Below are 22,853 nucleotides of genomic sequence, written 5' to 3'. Positions count from 1 at the left end.
CCTTCCTGAGAGGGAGGGAGTCCTTTCCCGGCTTGACTGACTCTCTTGTGCTCCGTGGCGGGAGAAGTTTCTGAGGACCCTAGACGTCTCGACATCTCAGTAAGAGGCGTGTGTGTGTGTGTGTGTGTGTGTGTGTGTGTGTGTGTGTGTGTGTGTGTGTACACCAGGTCCCATCCTAGACGTCTCGACATCTCAGTAAGAGGCGTGTGTGTGTGTGTGTGTGTGTGTGTGTGTGTGTGTGTGTGTGTACACCAGGTCCCATCCTAGACGTCTCGACATCTCAGTAAGAGGCGTGTGTGTGTGTGTGTGTGTGTGTGTGTGTGTGTGTGTGTGTGTGTGTGTACACCAGGTCCCATCTCAGTAATAGGCATGTGTGTGTGTGTCTGTGTGTGTGTCTGTGTGTACACCCGGGTCCCAGAGATGAATGTCTTCATGGAACTCGCACTGTGGAGGAGAGACAACCTACCAGTGGTTGTTTCTCATTACCATGCCTGAAGTGACCGTCTAAGCAGAATGCCAAGGGAGTGAGTGAAGAGCAAGAATCTATGGCTGTTCTCCAGTTCTGCTGGAGAGGAAGTTATGGTGTTTGCCAACTTATGGACCCTGGAGTTACTAGTTACCTAGGGAGAGCCTTCTAGTCAGGGGGTGAAAAACAGGACTTCAGGACCATTTATTTGACATACGGAGGTCCTGACATGCCTGTGTATTAGGCTCTGGGGAAGCAGCATGATCAAGAAGGACCTTTATTAAAGATTCCTGAATCCAGCCCACTGAGCTCCTTTATCATCTCTCCTGAGTGTTTATTCCGCTTGTCTTGAGTTATATCTTGTATGGGCAGAGATCTACATATATTGTTTTTTATTAGTTCCTGTTTCTCCTGAATGATGTGGACTTCTTGTAGATCATGATATTAAGAGGCTGTTGCTTGCTGCCTTTTAGTTGGATAACGGTATCTAACACTTCTGAAATGTCTGTAATAATGTCTCAGAATGCTTAGTATTACACATTGATTTAAAAACCAGCACAGCGTCACTTAGATGGAACCCTCACTGTACTTTGCCCTCTCTCATCTCTCTTGGTTATTGATGTCTGCATCTGTTCACCACAGCTATTGACCCCTTGACTCTGCATCTGATTCACTTTTATATCCCTCCACTGTGCCAGATTGTCTCCCGATGATCTCTTCCTGTTTGCTGAGTGAACTTCTTCGGGAACAATGTGTCTGTACTTACTGATGCTTTTATTCATTTTATTCTTGGTAGTAGTTTAATGCGTCTTACCATATGAAATATTTGTTATTCTGTATCCTATAGCATGTAGTGTATGATTGTGCAGTCAAATTATTGAACGTAGTAGTTATATATCTGTGTTTTGTTAATGACATTGTCTCCATGGATACACAATAGGTAACTACTTTTCCCCCAAGTAGACTGTACTAACTTGTCAACTGGTAAAGTCTTTGTCTGGTAAAACTCTGGCCTTTGTCTGGCCCTGCACATCATAGGCAAGTTCTCCCATTCTGATTCATCTCAGCCCTGCCCCTGGGTTTCCTCATCTTTTTATCGGTGTTTTGATTTGAAAACAGTTTCTAACCTCATTTTTGGGTTCTTCCTGGCATGTACCTATAACTGTCGTTCTCCCTCTACACTGCACACAGTCCAGATGAGGTTATTTCAGTCTGGAAGAAGTTTTAAATTACCGGTAGTACTCAATTCTCCTGATATAAGTAAAGAAGTATAAATTTATATGTTGTAAGTATTGTAAGTATTCTCAAATGTAAGTTTACATTTTTTTTTAAATTTTTTTAAATTGTAGCCTAGAGGCAACCGAAAGCATGGGGCATCATTCATCATCACCAAAGCCATCAGAGGTAACTGTGATTCATGCTTTATGATTATATAGTTGGTGGACAGCTTTGTTCTCATTTTACAACTGTGCAGTTGTAGACGGCCTAGTGACTTAAAAATGTTCTCCTTAGACTTCTGATATAGAACCTGATGAAGGTAGTTAGCGTACATGTTGTCTGAGCTTAATTTTATATGTACTTATTTCTACAGATGCATCAATGTATGTATGTATGTATGTTTTCATTCTTGCCTATCTTTAATTCAGCTTAGAGCTAAACTGTAGCCTAGGCTTAGCCTTTATACATGTTGTACATGGCTGGTGATGAGTAAGCCCAGTGTAAGTGAGAGACCATTGCAAATGGTCTACACGAACATTCAGATAGAATGTCCAAAATGCTCGAATTACAAATTTGGTTAAACTGAGCATTCATTTAACCAGTAATAGACTTGACATATAAACCAGCAAGGGTCTGAAAAAGAATTGAGCTCCAGCCTTTTTGAGCTATGAGGACTTTATTAATTAATAGATTAATGTAATTCTTCCACTAGACTGACAAGGTAAGTGCTGTTTTATATTTATTTATTCCATATTATGTGTATGTGTGTGTGTATGTATGTATGTATGTATGTATGTATGTATGTATGTATGTGTGTGTGTCCCTGTGTGTATGTATGTGTACCATGTGCATGTAGGAACCTTTGGAGGTCTGAAGAGATGTAGGATCCCCTGGAGCTGAAGTTACAGGTGGTTGTGGGCCACCATGCGTCTGTTGGGAATTGAACCACTGAGGCATCTTTCCATCTCCTTATCTTTAATGTTTTTAGATGTGGAGACTTGTTCACCTTGGTCTTTGGTACTGTGACTACCTGTCTCTCTGGCCTCTAAAGCCATCCTTATGTTGGATTTATGAAGAGAAAATTCAATTAAAAAAAAATTGAAAACTTGTGATTGACTATGATTTTATATACGTTCTGGTATATTCAGTTTTCATTATCACAAATGAAGTTTTGATTTATTTAGAAAACATGTGTAATTGATTAAAATAATTGTAGAAAAATTTGATTGTATAAGTAATTATATATCATAATAAAATTTTCGTACAACCTAGAGATGATCTTCTTCAGATATTTCTTCCTTGCTCTATACCTAGCTGTGTGCACAGGATGTGTGTGTGTGTGTGTGTGTGTGTGTGTGTGCGCGCGCGTGCGTGTGCGTATGATGATATAAAACAGTCTTAAATCTGTGTTTGAAATTTTGCTTTTCACAGACTTCTCCAGGTGTTACTTATATAGTTGTTACAAAGTTAAAGTTAATACCTTGATTTATGCTTTATATTTTATACAAATAGGTTTGTTTTAAAGCGCAATCTACTATGATTCCTAGTAATGATTTGATTAAGGCTTCTTAGATTAAATTTAGCATCTCAAACCATTTTTAAAATTTGTAGTTGGGAACTATTTCAATGTCTTGAATAACATAAACTTGGACTTTAATATAAACAAGTATATGATCTTATAAAAATTATAGTGTATAGTAGATTGGTCTCATTTTGCAAATAGTTTGTAAATGATTGCTAAAGGACCACTGTTTCTTTTTATTACAGATCATCTGTTATTTTTGCGTCAGTACATCTGGTACAGGTAAGCCGTCAGTTCTTGTAAAGATTACCATCTTCTGTGATTTAAGGTTTTGATTATCAGATTAAGGTGGAGATGCTGACATTCAGGCAAACCTTTTTTTTTTTTTTAATGTATCTCAGGAAATTCAAGCTTTGGAAATGTGTTTCAATTTGTGGTTGCCTTTTCATTTTTTTAATGCTGTGTTTGAAGAACTGAGGTTTTTTTTTAAATTAATTAGTTAATTAATTAATTTTTTTTTTTTTTTTTGGTTTTTCGAGACAGGGTTTCTCTGTGTAGCTTTGCACCTTTCCTGGATCTCACTCTGTAGACCAGGCTGGCCTCGATTATTAATTAATTTTGCATCCTGTCGTCAGCCTCTACCCGCCATTCCCCTCAACCCACCCCTTCTCTGTAATGGATCAGAAAGGGGTAGGCCTCCCATGGCAAACCTGGTCTTTAGATAGGCATTTCACAGAATTTCGTGTAAGCTGACGATTGTCTCAGTACATTCATTAATTCTTGTTCCCTTAGTCAGTATTGATCATATCCTGGTGACTTCTGATTCCTCTGGAGAGTGCCCTCAACCGCATAGGAAATGCCCCTATGTTGGATGTGCGTCTTGTTTATGTTAAAGAGCATTTTTGTTCTTATTGTTGCGTCTACTCTGTGGTCAAAAGTTGAGTTGCTGTGCGGTAGGTCTTCAGATTTTACTTCTTGTGTGCTTTTTAATTTTGTGAGTGTTGTTATGTTCAGCCGTGAAGCAGATTTTCAGCTTCAAAAAGGACAGGGACATAAGTAATCTGATAACATGATATATTCAGCATTTAGCAATGTTCTCAGTGACTTTTTAATAGACTTATTAATTGCATGTTGCTTTCTCCTAACCTTAAACTTAACAGTTCTAGAGATAAGATAGTCCTAAAATAGAGACCTTTGATCACCTGTGGAACTATTTGCTCAGTGTTGTTTTTCCTTTTATTCTGTGTGTGTGTGTGTGTGAGTGTGTGTGTGTGTGTGTGTGTGTGTGTGTGTGTGTGTGTGTGCGTGCCCGTGCATGTGTGTGTGAGTGTAGTGTGCATGTGTATGATGTATTTGTTTTTGTTCGTTTTGATTTTTGAGGGTGTAGGGTGCAATAGGATAAAGGTGGTTGAGGAAATGGGCCAATTTGGTCATTATACGGGCAGTAAGTACACCATTAGGTGTTTATCTCCTATTCCTCATGAACATTTCGTACATCAAATTAGTAGTTTTGGATTTAGGTTTACTAATATTCAGCTTTTACATTCTGATATAAACCCTCTCTAAAGGCACAGTTTTTCCTTACTTACATAGGATTGTCGTGGTTCGATGTTAAGCTAGCTCATATGTTGTGCTTTCAGCCCTGCTCCGTTTTTGCTTCCTGATGGACTGGTTCGCTTGGTCAATAAACAGATAAACTGGCATTTGGTTCTTGCAAAGTAAGTATGTGTAAAATTCACTCCAAACTCTCCTACCTTTATTTTCTCCTAAAGCTCGATACAGACATGGACTTTGGGGTCCCTGTGGCTTTCATTCTTGATTTGTATTAAATTTCCTTTGTTACATATGGTCACTGTGGCTGGAACATATTAGGTTGTATTGAATAATTTTCTATGATTTTGTACCTGTGTATTCATTTATTGTCGAGTCAGAAGATAGAGAATGCCAGTAAAACTTTGAAAAACTGATTGTAAAATAATTCCATCCGTGCTGGAGACTCAAATACTCACTCCAGGATTTCTTTCTCTTTCCTCCCATGAAGCAATGGCAAGCTTTTGGCTGCGGTTCAGGACCAGTGTGTGGAGATCAGGTAATGGCTAATGTTCACCATATGGAAGATTTCTTTTGAGGAAAAAAAATCCCTTGTACATAAGAACTACGGTTTTAAATCTTTTCAAAGGCGGTATACTTGAAGGGAGTTTACTGTTAAATCAGTTTTGTGAAGTATCGAAGACTAACTTATAAATGATGCTCTCTCAACATAGTTTGCTCATCTTTATACTTCTCCCAATTACTCTGCTGGCTCCTGAGAAGTGATACTTTCTTGCTACATGAAGATAATCTAGCTGTCTGGAAGTAACTGTTGTTGACTAGTTACTGATGGATCAGCTAATTAGACCAGTGTGAGATGTCTCAAGATGTAAAACAAAACAGGGCAGCTTTGCAGTAATGGCACACATGTGTGGGTATAGGTCTGTGGACGGCCTCGGTGATGTGGGTACTGGAGAGCTGTCTGGTTCCTACTCAGTACATTCAATGATACTATATGCTCATCTGAAATACACCTTGAGGGGTTGGAGAGATGGCTCAGTGGTTAAAACTGCTTATTGCTCTTGCAGGGGACCTGGATTCTGTTCCCAGCACCTGCATGGTGGCTCACAGCTGCCTGTGGCTTCAGTTCCAGAGAATCTGAGGCCTTCTGGCCTTCATGTGTACATAAATTCACATAGGCACATACATATGCACATTAAAAAAAAGTATTTTTTAAGCTGGTCTGAGTTGCAAACTCAGGAGTAGCTGATTTGTTTTGAAATTTGCATCAACCCACCAAATATAGCCATTTCTAATATTGAGGGCCCCCTTTTCCCATGCAAAGCCTACCTGTTGGTTGTCAAATGTAAGTGGAGGGTGTGGGTGATGACTGAGCAGATAAATAGCTTGCTGTGCAATCTAGAGGAGTGGAGTTTGGATTCCTAGAACCCGATGAAGAAGACACCTGCCGTCAGTTTTGGGCCTCCACGTGCACAGATGTCCACCTACACATGTGTGGACGCGGATGCATACAGACATGCACACCACACACATACAAAAGAGAAGTTAAGGGGAAGAGATTTAAGAGTACTTAGATACCAATGGGAATGCTTTTCTGCTGCTCCAGTGTTCTCGACTAAAATAGCACTAGTGCCCACTCAGTTACTAGTGCATTGGTGGCACCAGTGTCCACTCAGTTACTAGTGCATTGGTGGCACCAGTGCCCACTCAGTTACTAGTGCATTGGTGGCACCAGTGCCCACTCAGCTGCTGTCGCATTGGTGTTCGTTTTCCACCGTCTCAGACTTTTTCTTCCCTTGAATGCAAGCAGAACTGGATTCCCTCAGGTTTTTGGAGGTGTGGGAAGGTCTTTCCCTGTCTGGCACTGGCTTCAAGTGGGGAGGCTTCCTGAGTCCTGTCAAGCCACCAAGGGAATAATGATGCAGTGGTGACAGTCTTTCCATGCTAACCCGATGTGGCTTTGTAGGTCCCTCCATGCTGTTGTTGGCAGCATCATTAAGCGTCTGTTGGCCGTATTTGAACTGATACCGTTAGTGGAGTGGATAGAGTCTCCTGTTCCATTTGTCGCAGTCGTGAAGTGTTTTGAGAAACAAGCTCATAGTATATACCTGACTTACAAACAGCAGTCAGGGAACAATATTCACTTTTTCATTGAAAAGAGAAGATGGATGAAGTGATTTTTGATATAAGAGTCAGGTCAGGGCATGTATGTGCGGTCAAGATACCTAGGTCTGAGAGGGAGAGCTTGGAACTTGCTAATGAAAATTTAGAAGAAAGGATAGTTTGCACAAGTTTTGTAATGCACACAAACTTTAGTGCTGAGATCAGCTCCACCAGGAAGCCTGTGAGAGCACACTGTGGGGCTCCTCACACTGTAACACCTGTTGAGTACACTTACGGTCAGTCTTAGTAAGTTAATGCCAGTGCCGGCTGTTGTAAGTACTCGTGTTAATTCATGGCATTCTGGCAGGTCTGAGAGGTTCTGGAGATTTTCCTCTGCTTTAGAAATGAGGAGCTGGGACCTGTGGTTAAGTGACATACGCAAACATTCAAGATCAGTTCTTGTAGCGTCAGGTTTCATGCCATGTGTTTCAGCCATGCGGTGCTTTGGTGTAGATGCTGTGTGTCCCCCTCATTATAAAATATATAAAACAGCACCTCTGTTTTCTATGGCTCCAGCATGTGCAATTTACTAGGAATAAATAGTGTGAATGAGGCCTGGAGTCTGCAGCTCTGATTATATTTTATTTTCTTTATAGCTAGGGATAGTCTCTTTTTCTCAGTGTGATATATTTCCACAAATATAGGGCTGGAGGTGTAGCTCAGTGGTAGAGCTCTTTTCTACCCAGGGCAGAGCCCCAGGTTCAATCCTGTCCCCTCAAAAAAGGTCACTCCCCACTTGTCCATTTCCATGAACATAATAGGAGTTCCTAGTCTGCATGTGATGAATAATGTGGTCTTTGCCAGTGGAATAGGAAGAACTGATGCTAAGAGGGAATTAGGGGAGTTTAGCTTTGCTCAGAGTTGCTGTTTAGTTGTTTTTGTTTTGAATGAATATAAGAACGTCTTGAATTTGCAGTAAACCAAAAAGAAGTCTTTTCTAGTAAATGAGGAGTAGCTAGCAAAGGAAATCCCCAAAGTAAAGTGCATGGTTGATTGTAAAGTGTGTATAGTGATTGTCCTAGAGTTTTTCTTTGAGATAGGCTCTTTCTGTGTGATCTCAGCTGGCCCAGAATTTTTAATCCTCCTGCCTCTGCCTTCTCAGTGCTGGGATTATGGGTGTGTGCCACCATGTTGGGCTGGTTTTGAAATTTAAAGACTCTTGCTCTTCCTATTCTGTGTACAGTCTGTCTACAACAGTGATGAACACACGTGTCTTAATTATTTCAGACATTGCTGAGGCAAAATACCTAGTGAAACTGATTTAGGATCGGAGTTTATTCCGGTTTACAGGAGATGCAGCCTGTCAGAGCTGGGAAGGCACGATGGCAGGAGTGGGAAGCAGGCTGCTCATATGGCATCAGTAGTCAGGGAACAGGGAGAGGACAGGAAGTAGGGCTGGGCTGTAAAACCTCCAGGCCTTCCTGCCGTGGTCACTTCCTGCAGCAAATGTCCACCCACTAAAGGTTCCACAACTTTCCCACAGAGCCCCCAGCTGGGGACTAAGTAAAGCACATGGGCCTATGGGGGGCATTTCCTGTTTAAACCACAGCAATGTACATTGTGAGGTTGGCTCAGTAGCAGGTGTAGTAACACTGAGTAGGTGTTTAATGAATATTTCTTGATTAGTTCCTAGTGTGGGAGTTGATGCAGTATCTTAGGTCATTATTCGCTGTCAGGAAGCCGTTGTGAAGAGGAAATGGTTCCTGAGCAAAGAGCCATGAAAAGCTGTGTAAGTTTTTAGAGGTAGCCTTGCTTGTCCAGTACTTGGCTTGCTGCCTTCCAGTGTTATAGTTGTGGTAAATGCTGTCAGTCATTTGCTATACTGTCCTTAACTTGCTTGTGTTGACTTCGGATAAAATAACAATGTGTGAGTTACTCTTTAATTTGCATTTTGGCAGCAGTTACAGATTATAAGTGGTTAATATGTTTCCTTTATTTCTTAAATAGTGAAGTAATAATTCCATGTGGTTATGGGCTGCTGTTAATATGGGAACTAATTAGAGACTGTGAAAGGACTCAACAAAGACATGAAGAGAGAAAATGTGTAAATATTCCTACCCCACGTTTACTTTACTAAAGGGAATAAAGTATGTTGTTTTAGCAAAGCCGTTATGTCCAATCACTTGGCTCTTACCCAGCAAAATAGCCGCGCTCATCACGTTAAGGATGGATGCAATGCGGATTTACTGACGTCTCCTTTAGTGTGCTCTAGCTGTGTGAGGCACTGCCATCCCCTTATTTAAAGGGAAGGGCACGCTCATGCTTTGTCCCAGTCACTGAGATTGAGTTGGAATCAGGTCAGCTTCATTTCAGAGAGAGCTCTTTCTGTCTCATTCCATTTGGGAGCCAAGCAGTGTGTTGTCTTGGATATTTATCTCTGTATTTACGTCTGTAGTCATAGCATAACAGCATTTGAAAAATGGCTAAAATATTAAAAATTTTGTGCTTAGTAGTCCCTTTAGAAATAATAAAAAATATAAATAGAATTAGAAATTACCTTCTTTTTTTTCTATTAAGAAATTTTTATTCATTTTACATACCAACACAGATCCCCCTCTTCCCTCCTCCTGCCCCCTCGCCTTCCTCTCCAAGCCACCCTCCCATTCCCTCCTACAAGAAAGTAAGACCTCCCCTGGGGAGTCAGCAGTGGCTGGTACATTCAGCTGAGGCAGGTTCCAAGTCCCTCCCCCTGCATCAAGGCTGTTCAAGGTGTCCCTCCATAGGTAGTGGGCTCCAAAAAGCCAGCTCATGCACCAAGAATAGATCGTGATTCCACTGCCAGGGGGAAATTACCTTCTTGACTATGCAGCTTGTTTACTATTAATGTTTTGACATATGTTCTTTGAAACTTGTCTTTCTGTGTGTGTGTGTGCGTGTGTGTGTGTGTGTGTGTGTGTGTGTGTGTGTGTGTGTGTGTGTAGCATAAGTGGATAATATTGTTTATTCTATTTGATGCCAACTTATGAATTACTTTTGTGATTTATAAATTTAATTTACACTTTAAAATTTATATCACTTTTTTTCCTGGGTAACCTTTGAAATTAATCTATTATGAAATTGTTCCATGTCAGGTATAGTAATTGCATAATATTTCATTGGATGTGCACAGCAAAATTTAATTAATCTTCTTATACTTGATATATTTTTCTTCTTTATAAATTGGACTGCATTAGTTTCCTTGATAACTATATAAATCTGTAATTATTTCCTGGGAGTAACTTTACAGAAGTGAAATTGCTTGGTCAAGTCCTATAGATATTAAAGTTTTAGGTAATTGTTTTTAAGTTATGTTCTTGAGAGTTCACCAGTTTTTGTTTTGAACATAGTTTGTACTAATTATACTACTATGTTCTGTGTTTCAGGACTATAGATTGTAAACAGGTCACTGGTTCATGTATTATAAACTGTTTAGGTTATGGGATTTATTAAAGTAGACATTATATACCTCTTTTTCTTTGTGACTAGACTTTGTAATATGCTACACATTAGTGGTTCTTAACTGGTGTCAGTATGTGGAGCTTTAGTCAATCTTCTGATCTGGGTCCCATCCTAGACTGATTGAGTCAGATCCTTTGGGCCTGTGGTGCAGACATTCCTACTGCATCCTAAGATCGTGTTTACGCACACTTGTGCTGTAGCGCAGTGTTCCTGCTTCAGCACCATTTCTGTAATGAGACGATTGTTGTTAATGAAGGACTCCAGTTTGAGACACTCAGCCACCCCGCTCTGTGACTGAAGGGATGACCTACTATCATATGTAGGTGTTGTCTAGACCACATGTCAGTGTTCTTAGCGTAAAACTATTGTTTTTATTTCCTATATATTTGTAGGTCTGCAAAAGATGATTTTACATCAATTATTGGGAAATGTCAAGGTAAGAGTTTCCAAAATATTGAAATATGAAAATTTAGAATTTGTAATGGTTTACAATGTTTCCTCAAAGTTTGAATAGATATTCCAAAAGTGTTTACTAGTAAGATCTTTTTATGACTTTATTAAATTCATTTAACAAATTATAATTGTTTACTATTTAATCCTTAAATATTTTGATTTAAAATATATACTTTTTAGGACTTTGAAACTTAAATTGTGTTTTAAAATATTCAAGGCTATTTTTTGGGGAAAGAGTATTAGTAAGTACTGTAGTCTTTTATTTTGGAATCAGCACAGGGATTAAATAGTTATAAGTTCAAAGTTGTTCAGATAAAAAACAATAAAAAAGTTTGGGATTTGATCTTTCTCACTAGCTCTTCTAAGTTCAGTATTAGATATTTTGTTTTATTGACAGAAAGCTAACACACTCTGGCCTCCTTTGTATTGTCTGTAATATGTGCACAATTTTTAAATATTAAGTTCCAGAGAAATTATGAGTTAATGTATGTACAACTTTACATGGTGGTGCATGATAGCTACTTAGGAAATGCTACACAGTAACCATTAGGTCCTAGGACTGTACCTAAGTATTCTACACAGTAACCATTAGGTCCTAGGACTGTACCTAAGTATTCTACACAGTAACCATTAGGTCCTAGGACTGTACCTAAGTATTCTACACAGTAACCATTAGGTCCTAGGACTGTACCTAAGTATTCTACACAGTAACCATTAGGTCTTAGAACTGTACCTAAGTATTCTACACAGTAACCATTAGGTCCTAGGACTGTACCTAAGTATTCTCAGTTGATTGCTTCTGACTGTGGAACATGGTTCTTGTTTTGTAACTCAGGTCATTCTTACCCTAGCTGTCTGTCTTAGTCAGGGATACCATTGCTGTGATGAAACACTATGACCAAAGCAATGTGGGGAGGAACGGGTTTATTTGGCTTACACTTCCACTGTTCATCATCAAAAGAAGTCAGGACAGGAACTCAAACACGGCAGGAACCTGGAGGCAGGAGCTGATACAGAGTCATGGAGGGGTGCTGCTTACTGGCTTGCTCCCCATGGCTTGCTCATCCTGCTTTCTTACAGAACCCAGGACCACCAGCCCAGGGATGGCACCACCCACAAATGGGCTAGGCCCTCCCCCGTTGATCACTAAGAAAATGCTTTACAGGCTTGCCTCCAGCCTGATCTTTTGGAGGCGTTTTCTTCATTAAGGTTCAGTTTTAACTTGAGTCAGGTTGACCTTGAAACTAGCCAGCACAACATCCTGGGAGAGTTTTTTTGCCAGGTGTACTGTGTTGGAGTGAAAGGCTGTGTACAGTTTTCTCAGCCCCACGGTGCCTTGTCCCAGGACGCAGGTCCTTCTGCCACACAGCTGCTGCTTGTGCAGTGCAGTAATTCGGAAGTCTGCCTTTGGGAGGGCACGGAGCAGCTCTTTCTGCAGTCCTTTCCTCTGCGCTCTCTCCTCAGCCTTCGTGGTTCTCTGGTACTCGCCGGCCTGTGTAGCAACCTGACTCCCTTTTCCCAACTTAGATTATGTAGACTTTTCTAATTGCTATGACAAGAATATTTGATCAAAAGAAATGAAGGGAGAGAGCATTTATTCCGGCTGGCTCAGGTTTTACAGCCCATCATGGAGGCAGGAGTGTGTGACCACTGGTTCCATTGGCTAATGGTCGGGGACAGAGCGAGGAGAGTGGAGCAGGGAGGGGACATAAGGTTTAAGGCCCACCCTCATTGATCCACTTCCCTTAGCATGACTCTACTTTTATAACATCTGCAACTTCTCAAATAGTACCACACCTGGGACCAGATGTTCAAATACATGAGTTTGTGGGAATATCTCACAATTAAACCATAGCAGATTGTAAACTCTTTGAAGGTAGGGCTCCTCTTTTACTCAACGCTAAAAAAAGATGAATAGTGCTTAGCATGCTTCCTCACACATGGTAGTTACATACATGTCTAGTGTTTAGCATCCTTCCCACACATGGTAGTTACATACATGTCTAGTGCCCAGCATGCTTCCCACACATGGTCCCCACACACGGTACTTGCATACATTTCTAGTGCCTAGAATACTTCCCACATATGGTAGTCAAAAGATTTTTTTTTTGACTCTGTTAAGTTGGTAATATGTGGGAACTAGTGAAATGTTTTTTATGAATGAGTGTGTGTTTGTCTGTTCTTGGCTAATTTTGGAAATTTTTGAGAGTAAGTGTATATTTATGTTATGTTTTGTATACTGTAGTACATATGTACGGTTTTGAATAGTTGCGTCAGTCATGCTGTGTATTGCTCTTGTGTCCAGTGTGTATACAAACCACGTTAGGACTTTGTGCATTGATAAGCCCTTTCTGTGGAATAGCCTTTCCAAGATAAGGAGGAGCAGTGTTTGGATGCTGACTGTCAACTTGGAACTCAGATGTATCCTAAATCACTCTATGTTCTTCCCTCAGCAGTAGTTGCTAGATGATGGTCAGATCTGAAGAAGGACCAAGAAGTCTACCGAAGAGTCACGTGGCTGTTCAGTTACCTGTCACGTGGCTGTTCAGTTACCTGTTTGCCAGTGCAGCTTTCTTGCTGACTGAAGGCTTAGGGAGTCGAGATAGGCTTCTTTCGAGCATGCTCAGTGATGGAATGCTCCTGACATACAGGGAGTGCCCTTTTGAGTGTTTGCATGAGGCACCTGCTCTTAGCCAGTAGGTAAACTGAAAAGCCACGAATTAACATGAAAATAGGACGCTTAACTGTTCTGTATTTCATACAAATTATATTTGTTAGAGTTTTTTAGTGCGTACAGTCAATGTGGCAGCCTAGATGAGATAATGCGGTGAGAGCTAATGGTTTATTTTGTTGGCTTCTGAGTGTGGGAATTTATGACCTTAATGCTGCATTAATGGCTTCTCTCCATTTCGCATAATGCAAGGCAATCATCATTTGCTTATTATTTGACTCGTCTTTATGGGAATCACTCCCATATGCCAAATGATATTTCATGTGTGTGCTTGGAGAAGAGGAGCCAGATTGTTGTTAATGCATTTTTGAGACTACATATTGCAGAGTCTGCAAACTGAAATAGGAGCTATTTGGTTCCACTTTGATATTTTTCAATTATTGTTTTATAAAAGATAGGCCATTTGAGAATGTTTGAAATGTGGATTGGAAGTTGTTTGGCTCTGTTTGCCAGACCATTGATGGTAATTCAGTCTTCTTTTTCTGTCTTAAAAATAGCAGATGGGATTAGACTTTTGAAGAGCTGTTGGGTTGAGTTTTTCATTCTTTCCTACTGTAGGAATGCTAAGAGACCATTGGCCTTCCAATGAGAGGTGGGTGGGCTTATGGCTCCTGATTGCCTCTTCCCAAAGCCTCATCAGCTTACTGTTAGATGCTGTGCAAGCATGATATTTTAAATGACACAGTCATCAAAATATTGTACCTATGTTCACGAGGGATATAGGTATGGACTTGTTTTCACGCCCTTCTGGCTTTATAGTTGGATAGTGCTGGTCTGAAAATAGGAGAGGGTGTTGTTGCTTTTTTATTTTCTGAAGAGTTTGCATAGAATCTGAATTATTTTTTTCTTAAATGCTTTATAGAATTCATGAAAGAAGTTGGCTTTTTTTTTAAAGCAGGATTGAATTCAGTTTTAGAAACAGATGTTAAAAACCTTTACAGTTTTGGCTTTTGCATGAAATCTTTCTTTGAATCATATAGTTCATAGCTATACACTTGTTTCTAGCATTCTGTGTTGTATTCTCTATCACCACTTTATTGTCCATGGGGTCTGTACTGATATCCCTTTGGTTGTGTCTGATATTTGTAACCTACACCGTTTTCTCTTTCTCTTCACTCAGGCCAGAGTTTTGTCAGTTTGCTAACATTCTTCAATAATAAAAATTTGGTGGTTGATTTCTTTTTTGTTGTTTATTTTCTTTGATTTTTGCCTTTATCGTTTTTCCTTCTGCATACAGAGTTTAAGTTGCTTTCATTTTGCTAGGTGGAAGATGGAAATTTAGATAATTAATTTCAAACCCCCATTTGTTTGTTTGTTTATTATCTTTCTTACTTATTTGAGGCAGGGTTTGCTACTCAGCCCAGGCTGGCCTAGGGCTCACCGTTCTCTTCATGTTTTTATTTAATATATGTGCCTGACAGGGAGCATTTGATTGGATTTTACCTTTTTCATACTCTAAATATTTCTGTCACTTAGCTGTAATGTTTAGAGCATTTATGTTTAGCACAGTTATTGATTTGGTTAGGATTAAATCTGTCTATTCTGCTTTTCTCTTTGCTCCATTTATGATGGGCATCCTAGCTTGAAATTTATTATTTTATTTATTTTAATAATAAGTGTGATAACATAGTTGTAACTAATTCAAGTAATCCAGGGAAGTAGAAAAAAGTAATGCCTATATTTAATTTACATTCTTCTTAGGTATTTAAATTAATAACTTAAAATAACCCTTCGGTAATCTTGTGTACACATGGATTGGCTTTTTAAAAAATGGGGTAGGATCATGCAATGTATTTAGCTTTCTTCAACTTACTGTGTTGATAGTATCCCACTTCTTAAATTAACTGCTTGATTTCATTAGCCAGGTCTCAGTCTGTAGCTCAGTCTCCCCCCAGGACGCACTGTTTGGCAGGCTTCCTGCCTTAGTTCCTTCAGTGTCGCTTTTCCGGGTGCCAGCCTTACCTGCTTGTTAACTTATGTTCTAGTCATTGTGTTGTGTGACCAAATTTGTTGATGGAAACAACGTGGGATGAAGATGGGGTGGCTATCTTGGCAGCTTGATGGGATTTAGATGAGCTCATGGATAGATGTCTGAGAGTGTCTGTTAGGGGGATTCCAGAAATGGTTAACAAAGGAGGGAAGTCCTGGGATGGCAGTGCCGAATAGGACATGTTCTCTGATTTTAAGGAAATAAGAGACCCGTGGGACAGATGGTGATGTAAGCCACATAATACGATGTGGTAAATACTTTGAAAGAATTTGTGTTCAGCATCTGTGGTGTGCACAGAGAACACTGTCAACTTTGAAGAGTGTCAAGGAAGGAAAAATGCACTGTCTAGCAGAGACAGTGTAGTGTGTGGAAGACACAGGTCTGCTTATGTCCCAGGGGGTGAGGTCGGTGTTAAGGACGTCATGGAGGAAGTGACGGAGGGGAAGTTAGAAGGCCATGGTGGGGTCTTTGGTGTATATGGAGAAGTCAGTACTTGTGTTGTTAGGAACAGAACCATCAGGGATTTTAGGGCAGCAGGAGGATGTGGTCTGTTTGTCTTCCTTCTTGAAGAGTTGTTACCTTTGGAAAATGCCAAGGAGGGAAGAGAGGAGAGATGCATGTGTGATGAGTAGTTACGAGGATACTGTAAGAGTCAAAGCAAGAGGAGATGAGACCTGGCTTCAGTGACGACTCAGAAGGCCGCACGCTCTTTGTAACTTAGTCCCCATTGTTAAACATGGCCTCATCTCACCCGCCCCGCTGTCCTCTCTCTGGAGCCACCTTTGTGCTCTCAGATTTTGTGAGATCAACTTTGTAAGATTTCATGTATGAGTGAGATTGTACAGTACTTGTCTGTGGGCCCGCCTCATCTCACTGAACATAAAGACCTTCAGTCCCTCCTTGTTGATGCGAACGATGGGACTACGTTCTGTTTATGGCTGGAGAGTATTCCATTATGCACATGTGTATGTCAGATTTTACTTACCTAACCTCAGTTGAGAAACACACTTTCTGTTTCATGGCTGTTGTAAATAATGAAGTAACAAACACGGGAACCTAGATGTCTCGTAGACATGCTGATTGCATTTGCGTTGAAAATAATCAGGAATGAGACTTCAGAGTCATGGAAGATTTATTTGTGATTTTAAAATCAATTGCATATGGTTTTATTAGGATTATTAAGACATTTATTATCAAAATCTTAAAATTTTATGATTAAGAATAGCTGTTGATTCATCTGCCTTAATATATATATCTACTTGTGACCCTTATATGTCTGAAAAATTTACATGTCCCCAGGTATATAGATATATAAAATAGGTCTGCAAATAATATTTTACTGAAAAAAAGCATACAAAATGTATTTAAAGATATTTTTGGTGTGTGTGTGTGTATGTGTGTGTGTGTGTGTGTGTGTGTGTGTGTGTGTGTATTTATATATAATCTTACCTTTTATTAAAGAGGAAAACAAACCTTCACACTAGTGAGATAGATGTACTTGCTTACGTGGCACTGCACAATGTCAAGCATTTTTAGTGTTTTGCAGAGTTTGATTGATACTTTGATTTTGAGAATATGCTTCACATAAATACATAATCCCAAATAGCAAAAGTGTGTTTAAAACCATTTAGAAATTGTGGGAAGTTGTGTCCTAATTCTCAACCGAAATTCTTCTGAGCAGTTTCTCAAGCCATCAACTCAACTAGCGTTTTTAAAACCAAACATTCTAACACAGTACAGTCCAAATATTTGATAGATGTTGAAAAATGATGATAGGAAACTATTAAAAGTCTTTGTTTCCTGTAAATAAAATATGTTTTATATATGTATAAAAAGAAAATTTTGTGTGTATAGTAAAGAGGCTAGTTCATTAAACAGTCATTTTTGAGTGAGTCTTCCTTGGTGTTTTATGGTCTGACATGTTGTGCATCTACAAAGTGCATGTGTTGTGTGCTCAGAGCCGTACTGCAGCTAGGGAGTACAGTATGGGTGAGTTCTGCCATAGGTGCACTTCATATTTATTATGTGTTTGAGTTTGAATCGATTTTTGGTCATTGTGTGTCCAAATCTTTTTATCATTCTCAACTTTTCCTTGACTCCCACGGTTAGATTTCAGTTTAAGAACCTGGGCTCTGGGCTTTTGAGTACTCTCAATTTCATGAGTATCTTGAGTAGCTTATTCTTGAGCCCTCAGTAGTCTAGGGCATGTTCAGCATCTGTCAGAGCTCTGGCCTCAGCCAGCTGCTTTGCTTATGAAGTAATGGAGCCAGCATTTGCCATGGTTTTGTCTTGAGGTACGTTTCTGGGAACTGTTGTGTTAACCGAAGCATTAGATCACCTTAGGAGATGAGGTACTTTCTGAATACTGACGTTAGCTGCAGTCATTAAAACTGTTAGCTCTCTTAATTACGTATTGTTTAAAACACACTTTTCTTTTCGTTCTAGTTCCAAAAGACCCAAGGCCCCAGTGGAGACGGGTGGCCTGGAGCTATGACTGCACGCTCCTGGCCTACGCCGAAAGCACTGGGACTGTCCGAGTGTTTGATCTCATGGGAAGTGAGCTCTTTGTCATTTCCCCGGTATGTGTCCACTTTAAATCATTGCCACCCCCACCCCTGTGTGTGTTTGTGTGTCGTCTGTTGTGTGTATAACGTGGCAATGGATGAGTGTAAAGAGAGGCGGAATTCAAGTATAAATGAGACTAATAAGCTATGATCTTAAAATACTTATCATCTAGTTAGATACTTATAGTCATGTAGTTTTTATTCTTTGTATTTGTTAATGCACTTTGTAGGTGTAAGCCATTTTACGTCAAGAAATGAACAGAAATGATGAAACTCTTAAGATCAGGGGATGTCTGAAGTAAATGAGTTTATTGAGACGTGATCGAGACCAGCAAAGACCAGGTCCAGAGAAATGTCTCCTGTCTTTCAAGAGCAAGGCTCTGTATACCAGTTAGAGACTGTCTCCTGTCTCAGAGTGAGAGTCGTTTGGTAGACTTTACAGTGGTCCTACATCGCTCTAGAAAGGAGATGGGATGATGGGAAGCTGGGAAGCTGAGGATGTGAGGACCATCTGTAAGGAGAAACAGTCGTTGTTTCTGGATTGACTGGCTGAACAGTCAAGCAGCCTAGTGTGTGGGCCTGGTGGTTGGTCCTGATGGGATTTACGTCAGGGTTTCGGCGTGAACAGTGTGTTGGCCTCCCTTTTCCCTACTGCTATCCTCTCATCTTCTGCCCTCGAAATTATATGTAGGAGATCCCAGTTTTTCTTTGATCATGGTATGGATTATTGAGAGGCTACAGTGAGGGAAGAAATCCGTGGGCTGTTGAAGGAGAAGCCACTTCTAGAGAAGCTGGACTTTGTTGCATTAGGAAGACAGAAGTTCAGAGGGAGAGTAGAGAAAAAGTAATAGGGCTGATTTAAGAAGTTAATGTCGACAGCCAGTGATCCAGGGAATGGTTTTCCTGAGGAATAACAAGTGGAAACCTGGAAAGAATGAACAGAGCTCATATTGTAGAAGTTCCACAAAACCCGACTCCGGTTCCAGTTGAACAGACTAGTGCAGTCCAGTAGGACTGTAGTGAGAGTTACCTATGTGGTCATGCATAATTCCACATTTTCAAGTAGTTGTAATAAGGCACATGTGAAACTTATGGGGGCTGTATTATTTAATTACAGTATATCCTTCACATGATCATTTCAACATGTAGTCATTATGAAATGTTACGAGGTGTTTTGCATTTTTGCCTTGGTATTCAGTGTGAAATTTGCTATGTGTTTTGATATTTTCATATTTGTAGACTCTCTTTGTTTGGATTAGGCCTATATGGGTGTTTATTGAATAGTTCTAGGTCATGAAGAACTATTGGAGATGTTGGAGAGAAAACTTTTATTTTTTTTCCCACTTCTCTTGAATTTAGTTTCTGTGGGCCTGCAAATAAATTTTTACAAGAGATAGATTAACATAATAACATGTTTATTGATACTTGTGTTTTTGCCTGCACGGGGCTTTATAGAAAAGTGAAAACCCAAAGAAACAGTTTGAGCCAGGAGCTTATGTACTGTTTTACAGAGGCTTGTGAAGTGTGGAGATGGGACCACATGAGAGAAATGGAGTAAGGGCTGCTAGGGTTGGTGCACTGTGGGAAAAGGAGGTGGGGCTATATGAAGGACCATAACTGCTCTTTAGAAGGCTCACAGACGTATTTTGGTGTGCCTCCTTTTCCTCTGCCTACTCCAGAGGGACACTATCACTAAGAGAAATTTGTGCCTCATTTTTAAGGAAGGGGAGACTAGAGATCCTTGGCTGTCCATTGATTCTTAGTTGTCTTTAACCTAAAATAGTCTTCACGCCAAGATGGAACATTCCAGTCATGTTCTAGGTAGATACTGTTTGGTATGCCTCCAAAGAGACTTAGACTTTCAGATCTCCGTCAGCACGCTCAGATAGTTGCTTGATGAAAAGGCTGACTTGAGTGTTGCATCTTCCCCTTTGAGTTGCTGAGAAGGTACCTGAAGTCTTTTTCACATCGACTTAATACTTAATTAATACTTGAAAACTTATGTCTTGAAAGAGGCTGAATGGTGGCATCTCCTGCTTTTCTTTTTTCTTCTTTATTTTACAGAGAATTTGAATAGAAATGTGCTTTTTAAGTTGAGTATTTCAAGGAGCCTGCTATGGCTCCTAACTGGTTAGGACCCTGGTCTAAGCTTGGTGTCACAGCCAATGTCTGGGATGTTGTCTAGTTAGGCATGTGCTAATTTTTCTGCTATCTCTATAGTAACTTAATTTCCTCCTGTTTTCAGGTGTCTAGCTTTGCTGGTGACTTGAGCTATGCCATTGCTGGGTTGGTATTTTTAGAATACAAAGCAAGTGCACAGTGGTCTGCAGAGCTCTTGGTCATCAATTACCGAGGAGAACTTAGAAGTTACCTTGTCAGGTAAAAATGCATTGGAAGTCATTTTGATATAATGTTTATTTTTCTGATTTAATGTCAGGTATTGATATTTTATACTATGAAAAATTTTATCATACTATGAAAAATTGCAAACACATTAGACACTTTGAAAGACTTGTATAGTGAATACTCACACATTTGTTTCTTGTGTTTCATAGTGAGTTGGAAACACCAAATGCTTGAGAATGCATATTATTAAGAATGCGTACTATTTGCTCATAGTTGTTTTTGGAGATGAAAGGTGCATATAGTGGGATGCACACGTCCTAATTGTAGCTGCCTATGAGTGATAGGTGCACTGATTTGTACCACTCAGACTTCTGTCAAGAAATAGCACATTGTCACCATACTCGAGAGCTCCTTTCTCCCTCCCTCCTCCCTCTCTCCTCCCTCCCTCTTCCACATCTACCCATGACAACTGCCATTCTCAAAAATTTTATTTTTAATCGCAAATTAGTTTTGCCCATTGAAACAGTTCACATCAATGAAATCATATAATATACAATCTTTTGCCCAAATCTCATTCATTCAGCTTATTTTGAAATTCATCAAATTTTTGTATATCATTACCTTATTCCTTTTTTTTAACCAATGATTTATCTTTCATGAGTTATATAAATATATTTACATATAGATACACAGATATCTCATGGTTTGTTTATTCATTCCTTTGTAGATAGACTTTCCAGTTTGGGGCTGTGGCAAATTGGACCGTTCTTGACCATGGCATAGATTGTACTATGACTATTCTTGCATAAGTCTTTATGGATAAACATTTTAATTCCTCCTAGGTCATTATCTTCCAGTGGGATTGCTGGATCATAGGGTCATGTCATTTATTTTTATATGAGCTTTCAGACTTTAACAGTGTGGTCGTATCAGTCATCTCCCACTGTAGTGTGTCTGGTTGTTTTACATCCTCCACAGTATCTGGTGTTATCTGTCCCTAAAGACTAGCTGCTGCAGTGTCCATGGTGCCCATGGTGCCCATGGTGCCCTTGATGTCTGAGGTGTCCATGGTGTCCGAGGTGCTTTGCTGCTACTTATTTCTGTTTTGTTTTCTTTATCCTAGTGTTGGAACAAATCAGAGCTACCAAGAGAGTCACAGTTTCAGCTTTAGTGGTCATTATCCTCATGGAATAAATACCGCTGTTTACCACCCTGGCCATAGGTGAGCAGTTCTTTGTTCTCATATTTACTGGACTGTTAGGTGCTTACACAAATCTTGGCATCTTCATTCTGTGCTCCTGTGTGTAATTGTGTTCACTGTCTGTAATACTGCACTCATACTCTGATCCTTCTGCCTCTGGTCTGGCTCAGTGAACTTCTCTGAGCCAGATAAGACACTGGAAATTTCATTGAGAAATTTATCCTGTCCTATTAGCCTTCTAGACCGTCTTCCTCTCTGTACGTAATACGTGTCTCAGTGCTATTTGGAGGACTGAGGAAGGACCATGTATGCAGTGCCTTCCTACGAAAGGGTCTCAGTAGACATCACCCCTCCATCACAGAGTCAGACTGACAGCTCGTTGTTTGCAGGGTTCCTCTCAATACTTCTACCCTGTTCTTCATAGTTTCTCTGCTTCATTCTTTACCTACCACCTCCACTGAGGTTTACTAGGAACTGTGAATGTCTACTTTTGGTGACTTTTCCTCTTTGTTACTTGAGACTGAAGTTGACATGTATTTTGTGAGTTGGCCAAGTTCCCTGTCTGGTTCTCTAAATGGAAAGAGTATCAGATTTTGAGTCAGATGAACAAAACATGAGTTCTGAATTTTGAATTTAGTCTGTGTCTACTGGTGAGTCCTAAACACTCTGTCATATGCTTGAGTCTCTGACTAAGAGTGTGTACAACCTTTGCATGCCAGTCCAGGTAAGTCTGTAGCTTTGTGTTCAGAATTGGATGAAATGTTTATATGGCCGAAGAACTTGCATACATATGGTCATGGATACACAGACACACAGATACAGATACACAGACAGACACACAGACATATAGACACAGACACCCACACAATCACACACAGACACAGACACCCACACACCCACACACGTTCATGACTCCATTGTCTTGTCAGAGAGAAAACACTACCTTTAGCTGTAAATATTATTCCCTTTCCTTCTTCACAGTGTTATCACTTCCTTATATTTACCTGTCTTGTTTTCATTTTATGTGAATGAAATCACACAGAACATACGCAGATCTTGCTCTCTGACTTGATGTTTGATTTATATTGCTCTAGTTCATTTATTTTTTAACTACTAGTAGGCTTTTTCATTTTTTCAATACTGTGCAGCATGTTTATTCATTCTCCTGTAGATGAAAATTGATTTTTTTTTCAGGGTGTTTTAAAAGTTG

The 22,853-nt window shown here is 39.9% G+C and overlaps 1 protein-coding gene across 5 annotated transcripts in view; it reads left to right on the top strand.

Moving 5' to 3' along the window:
• Nbas (NBAS subunit of NRZ tethering complex) overlaps positions 1-22,853 on the top strand; it is a 281,500-nt gene that overhangs the window by 464 nt on the left and 258,183 nt on the right. For all 5 annotated transcript variants that reach the window (XM_052745880.1, XM_052745878.1, XM_052745879.1 and 2 more), the window contains exons 2-9: positions 1,816-1,870; positions 3,452-3,488; positions 4,847-4,924; positions 5,248-5,295; positions 10,751-10,794; positions 17,978-18,111; positions 20,342-20,475; positions 21,566-21,664. In XM_052745880.1, the coding sequence (XP_052601840.1) occupies positions 1,816-1,870; positions 3,452-3,488; positions 4,847-4,924; positions 5,248-5,295; positions 10,751-10,794; positions 17,978-18,111; positions 20,342-20,475; positions 21,566-21,664 (629 nt within the window). The remainder of the gene's footprint in view (positions 1-1,815; positions 1,871-3,451; positions 3,489-4,846; positions 4,925-5,247; positions 5,296-10,750; positions 10,795-17,977; positions 18,112-20,341; positions 20,476-21,565; positions 21,665-22,853) is intronic.

The sequence above is a fragment of the Peromyscus californicus genome, unplaced genomic scaffold (assembly GCF_007827085.1).
Source record: "Peromyscus californicus insignis strain IS unplaced genomic scaffold, ASM782708v3 Scaffold_1__1_contigs__length_55948999, whole genome shotgun sequence".
NCBI lineage: Eukaryota > Metazoa > Chordata > Mammalia > Rodentia > Cricetidae > Peromyscus > Peromyscus californicus.
The sequence above is the reverse complement of the archived record's forward strand: the minus strand, read 5'-3'. Positions and strand labels throughout refer to the sequence as shown.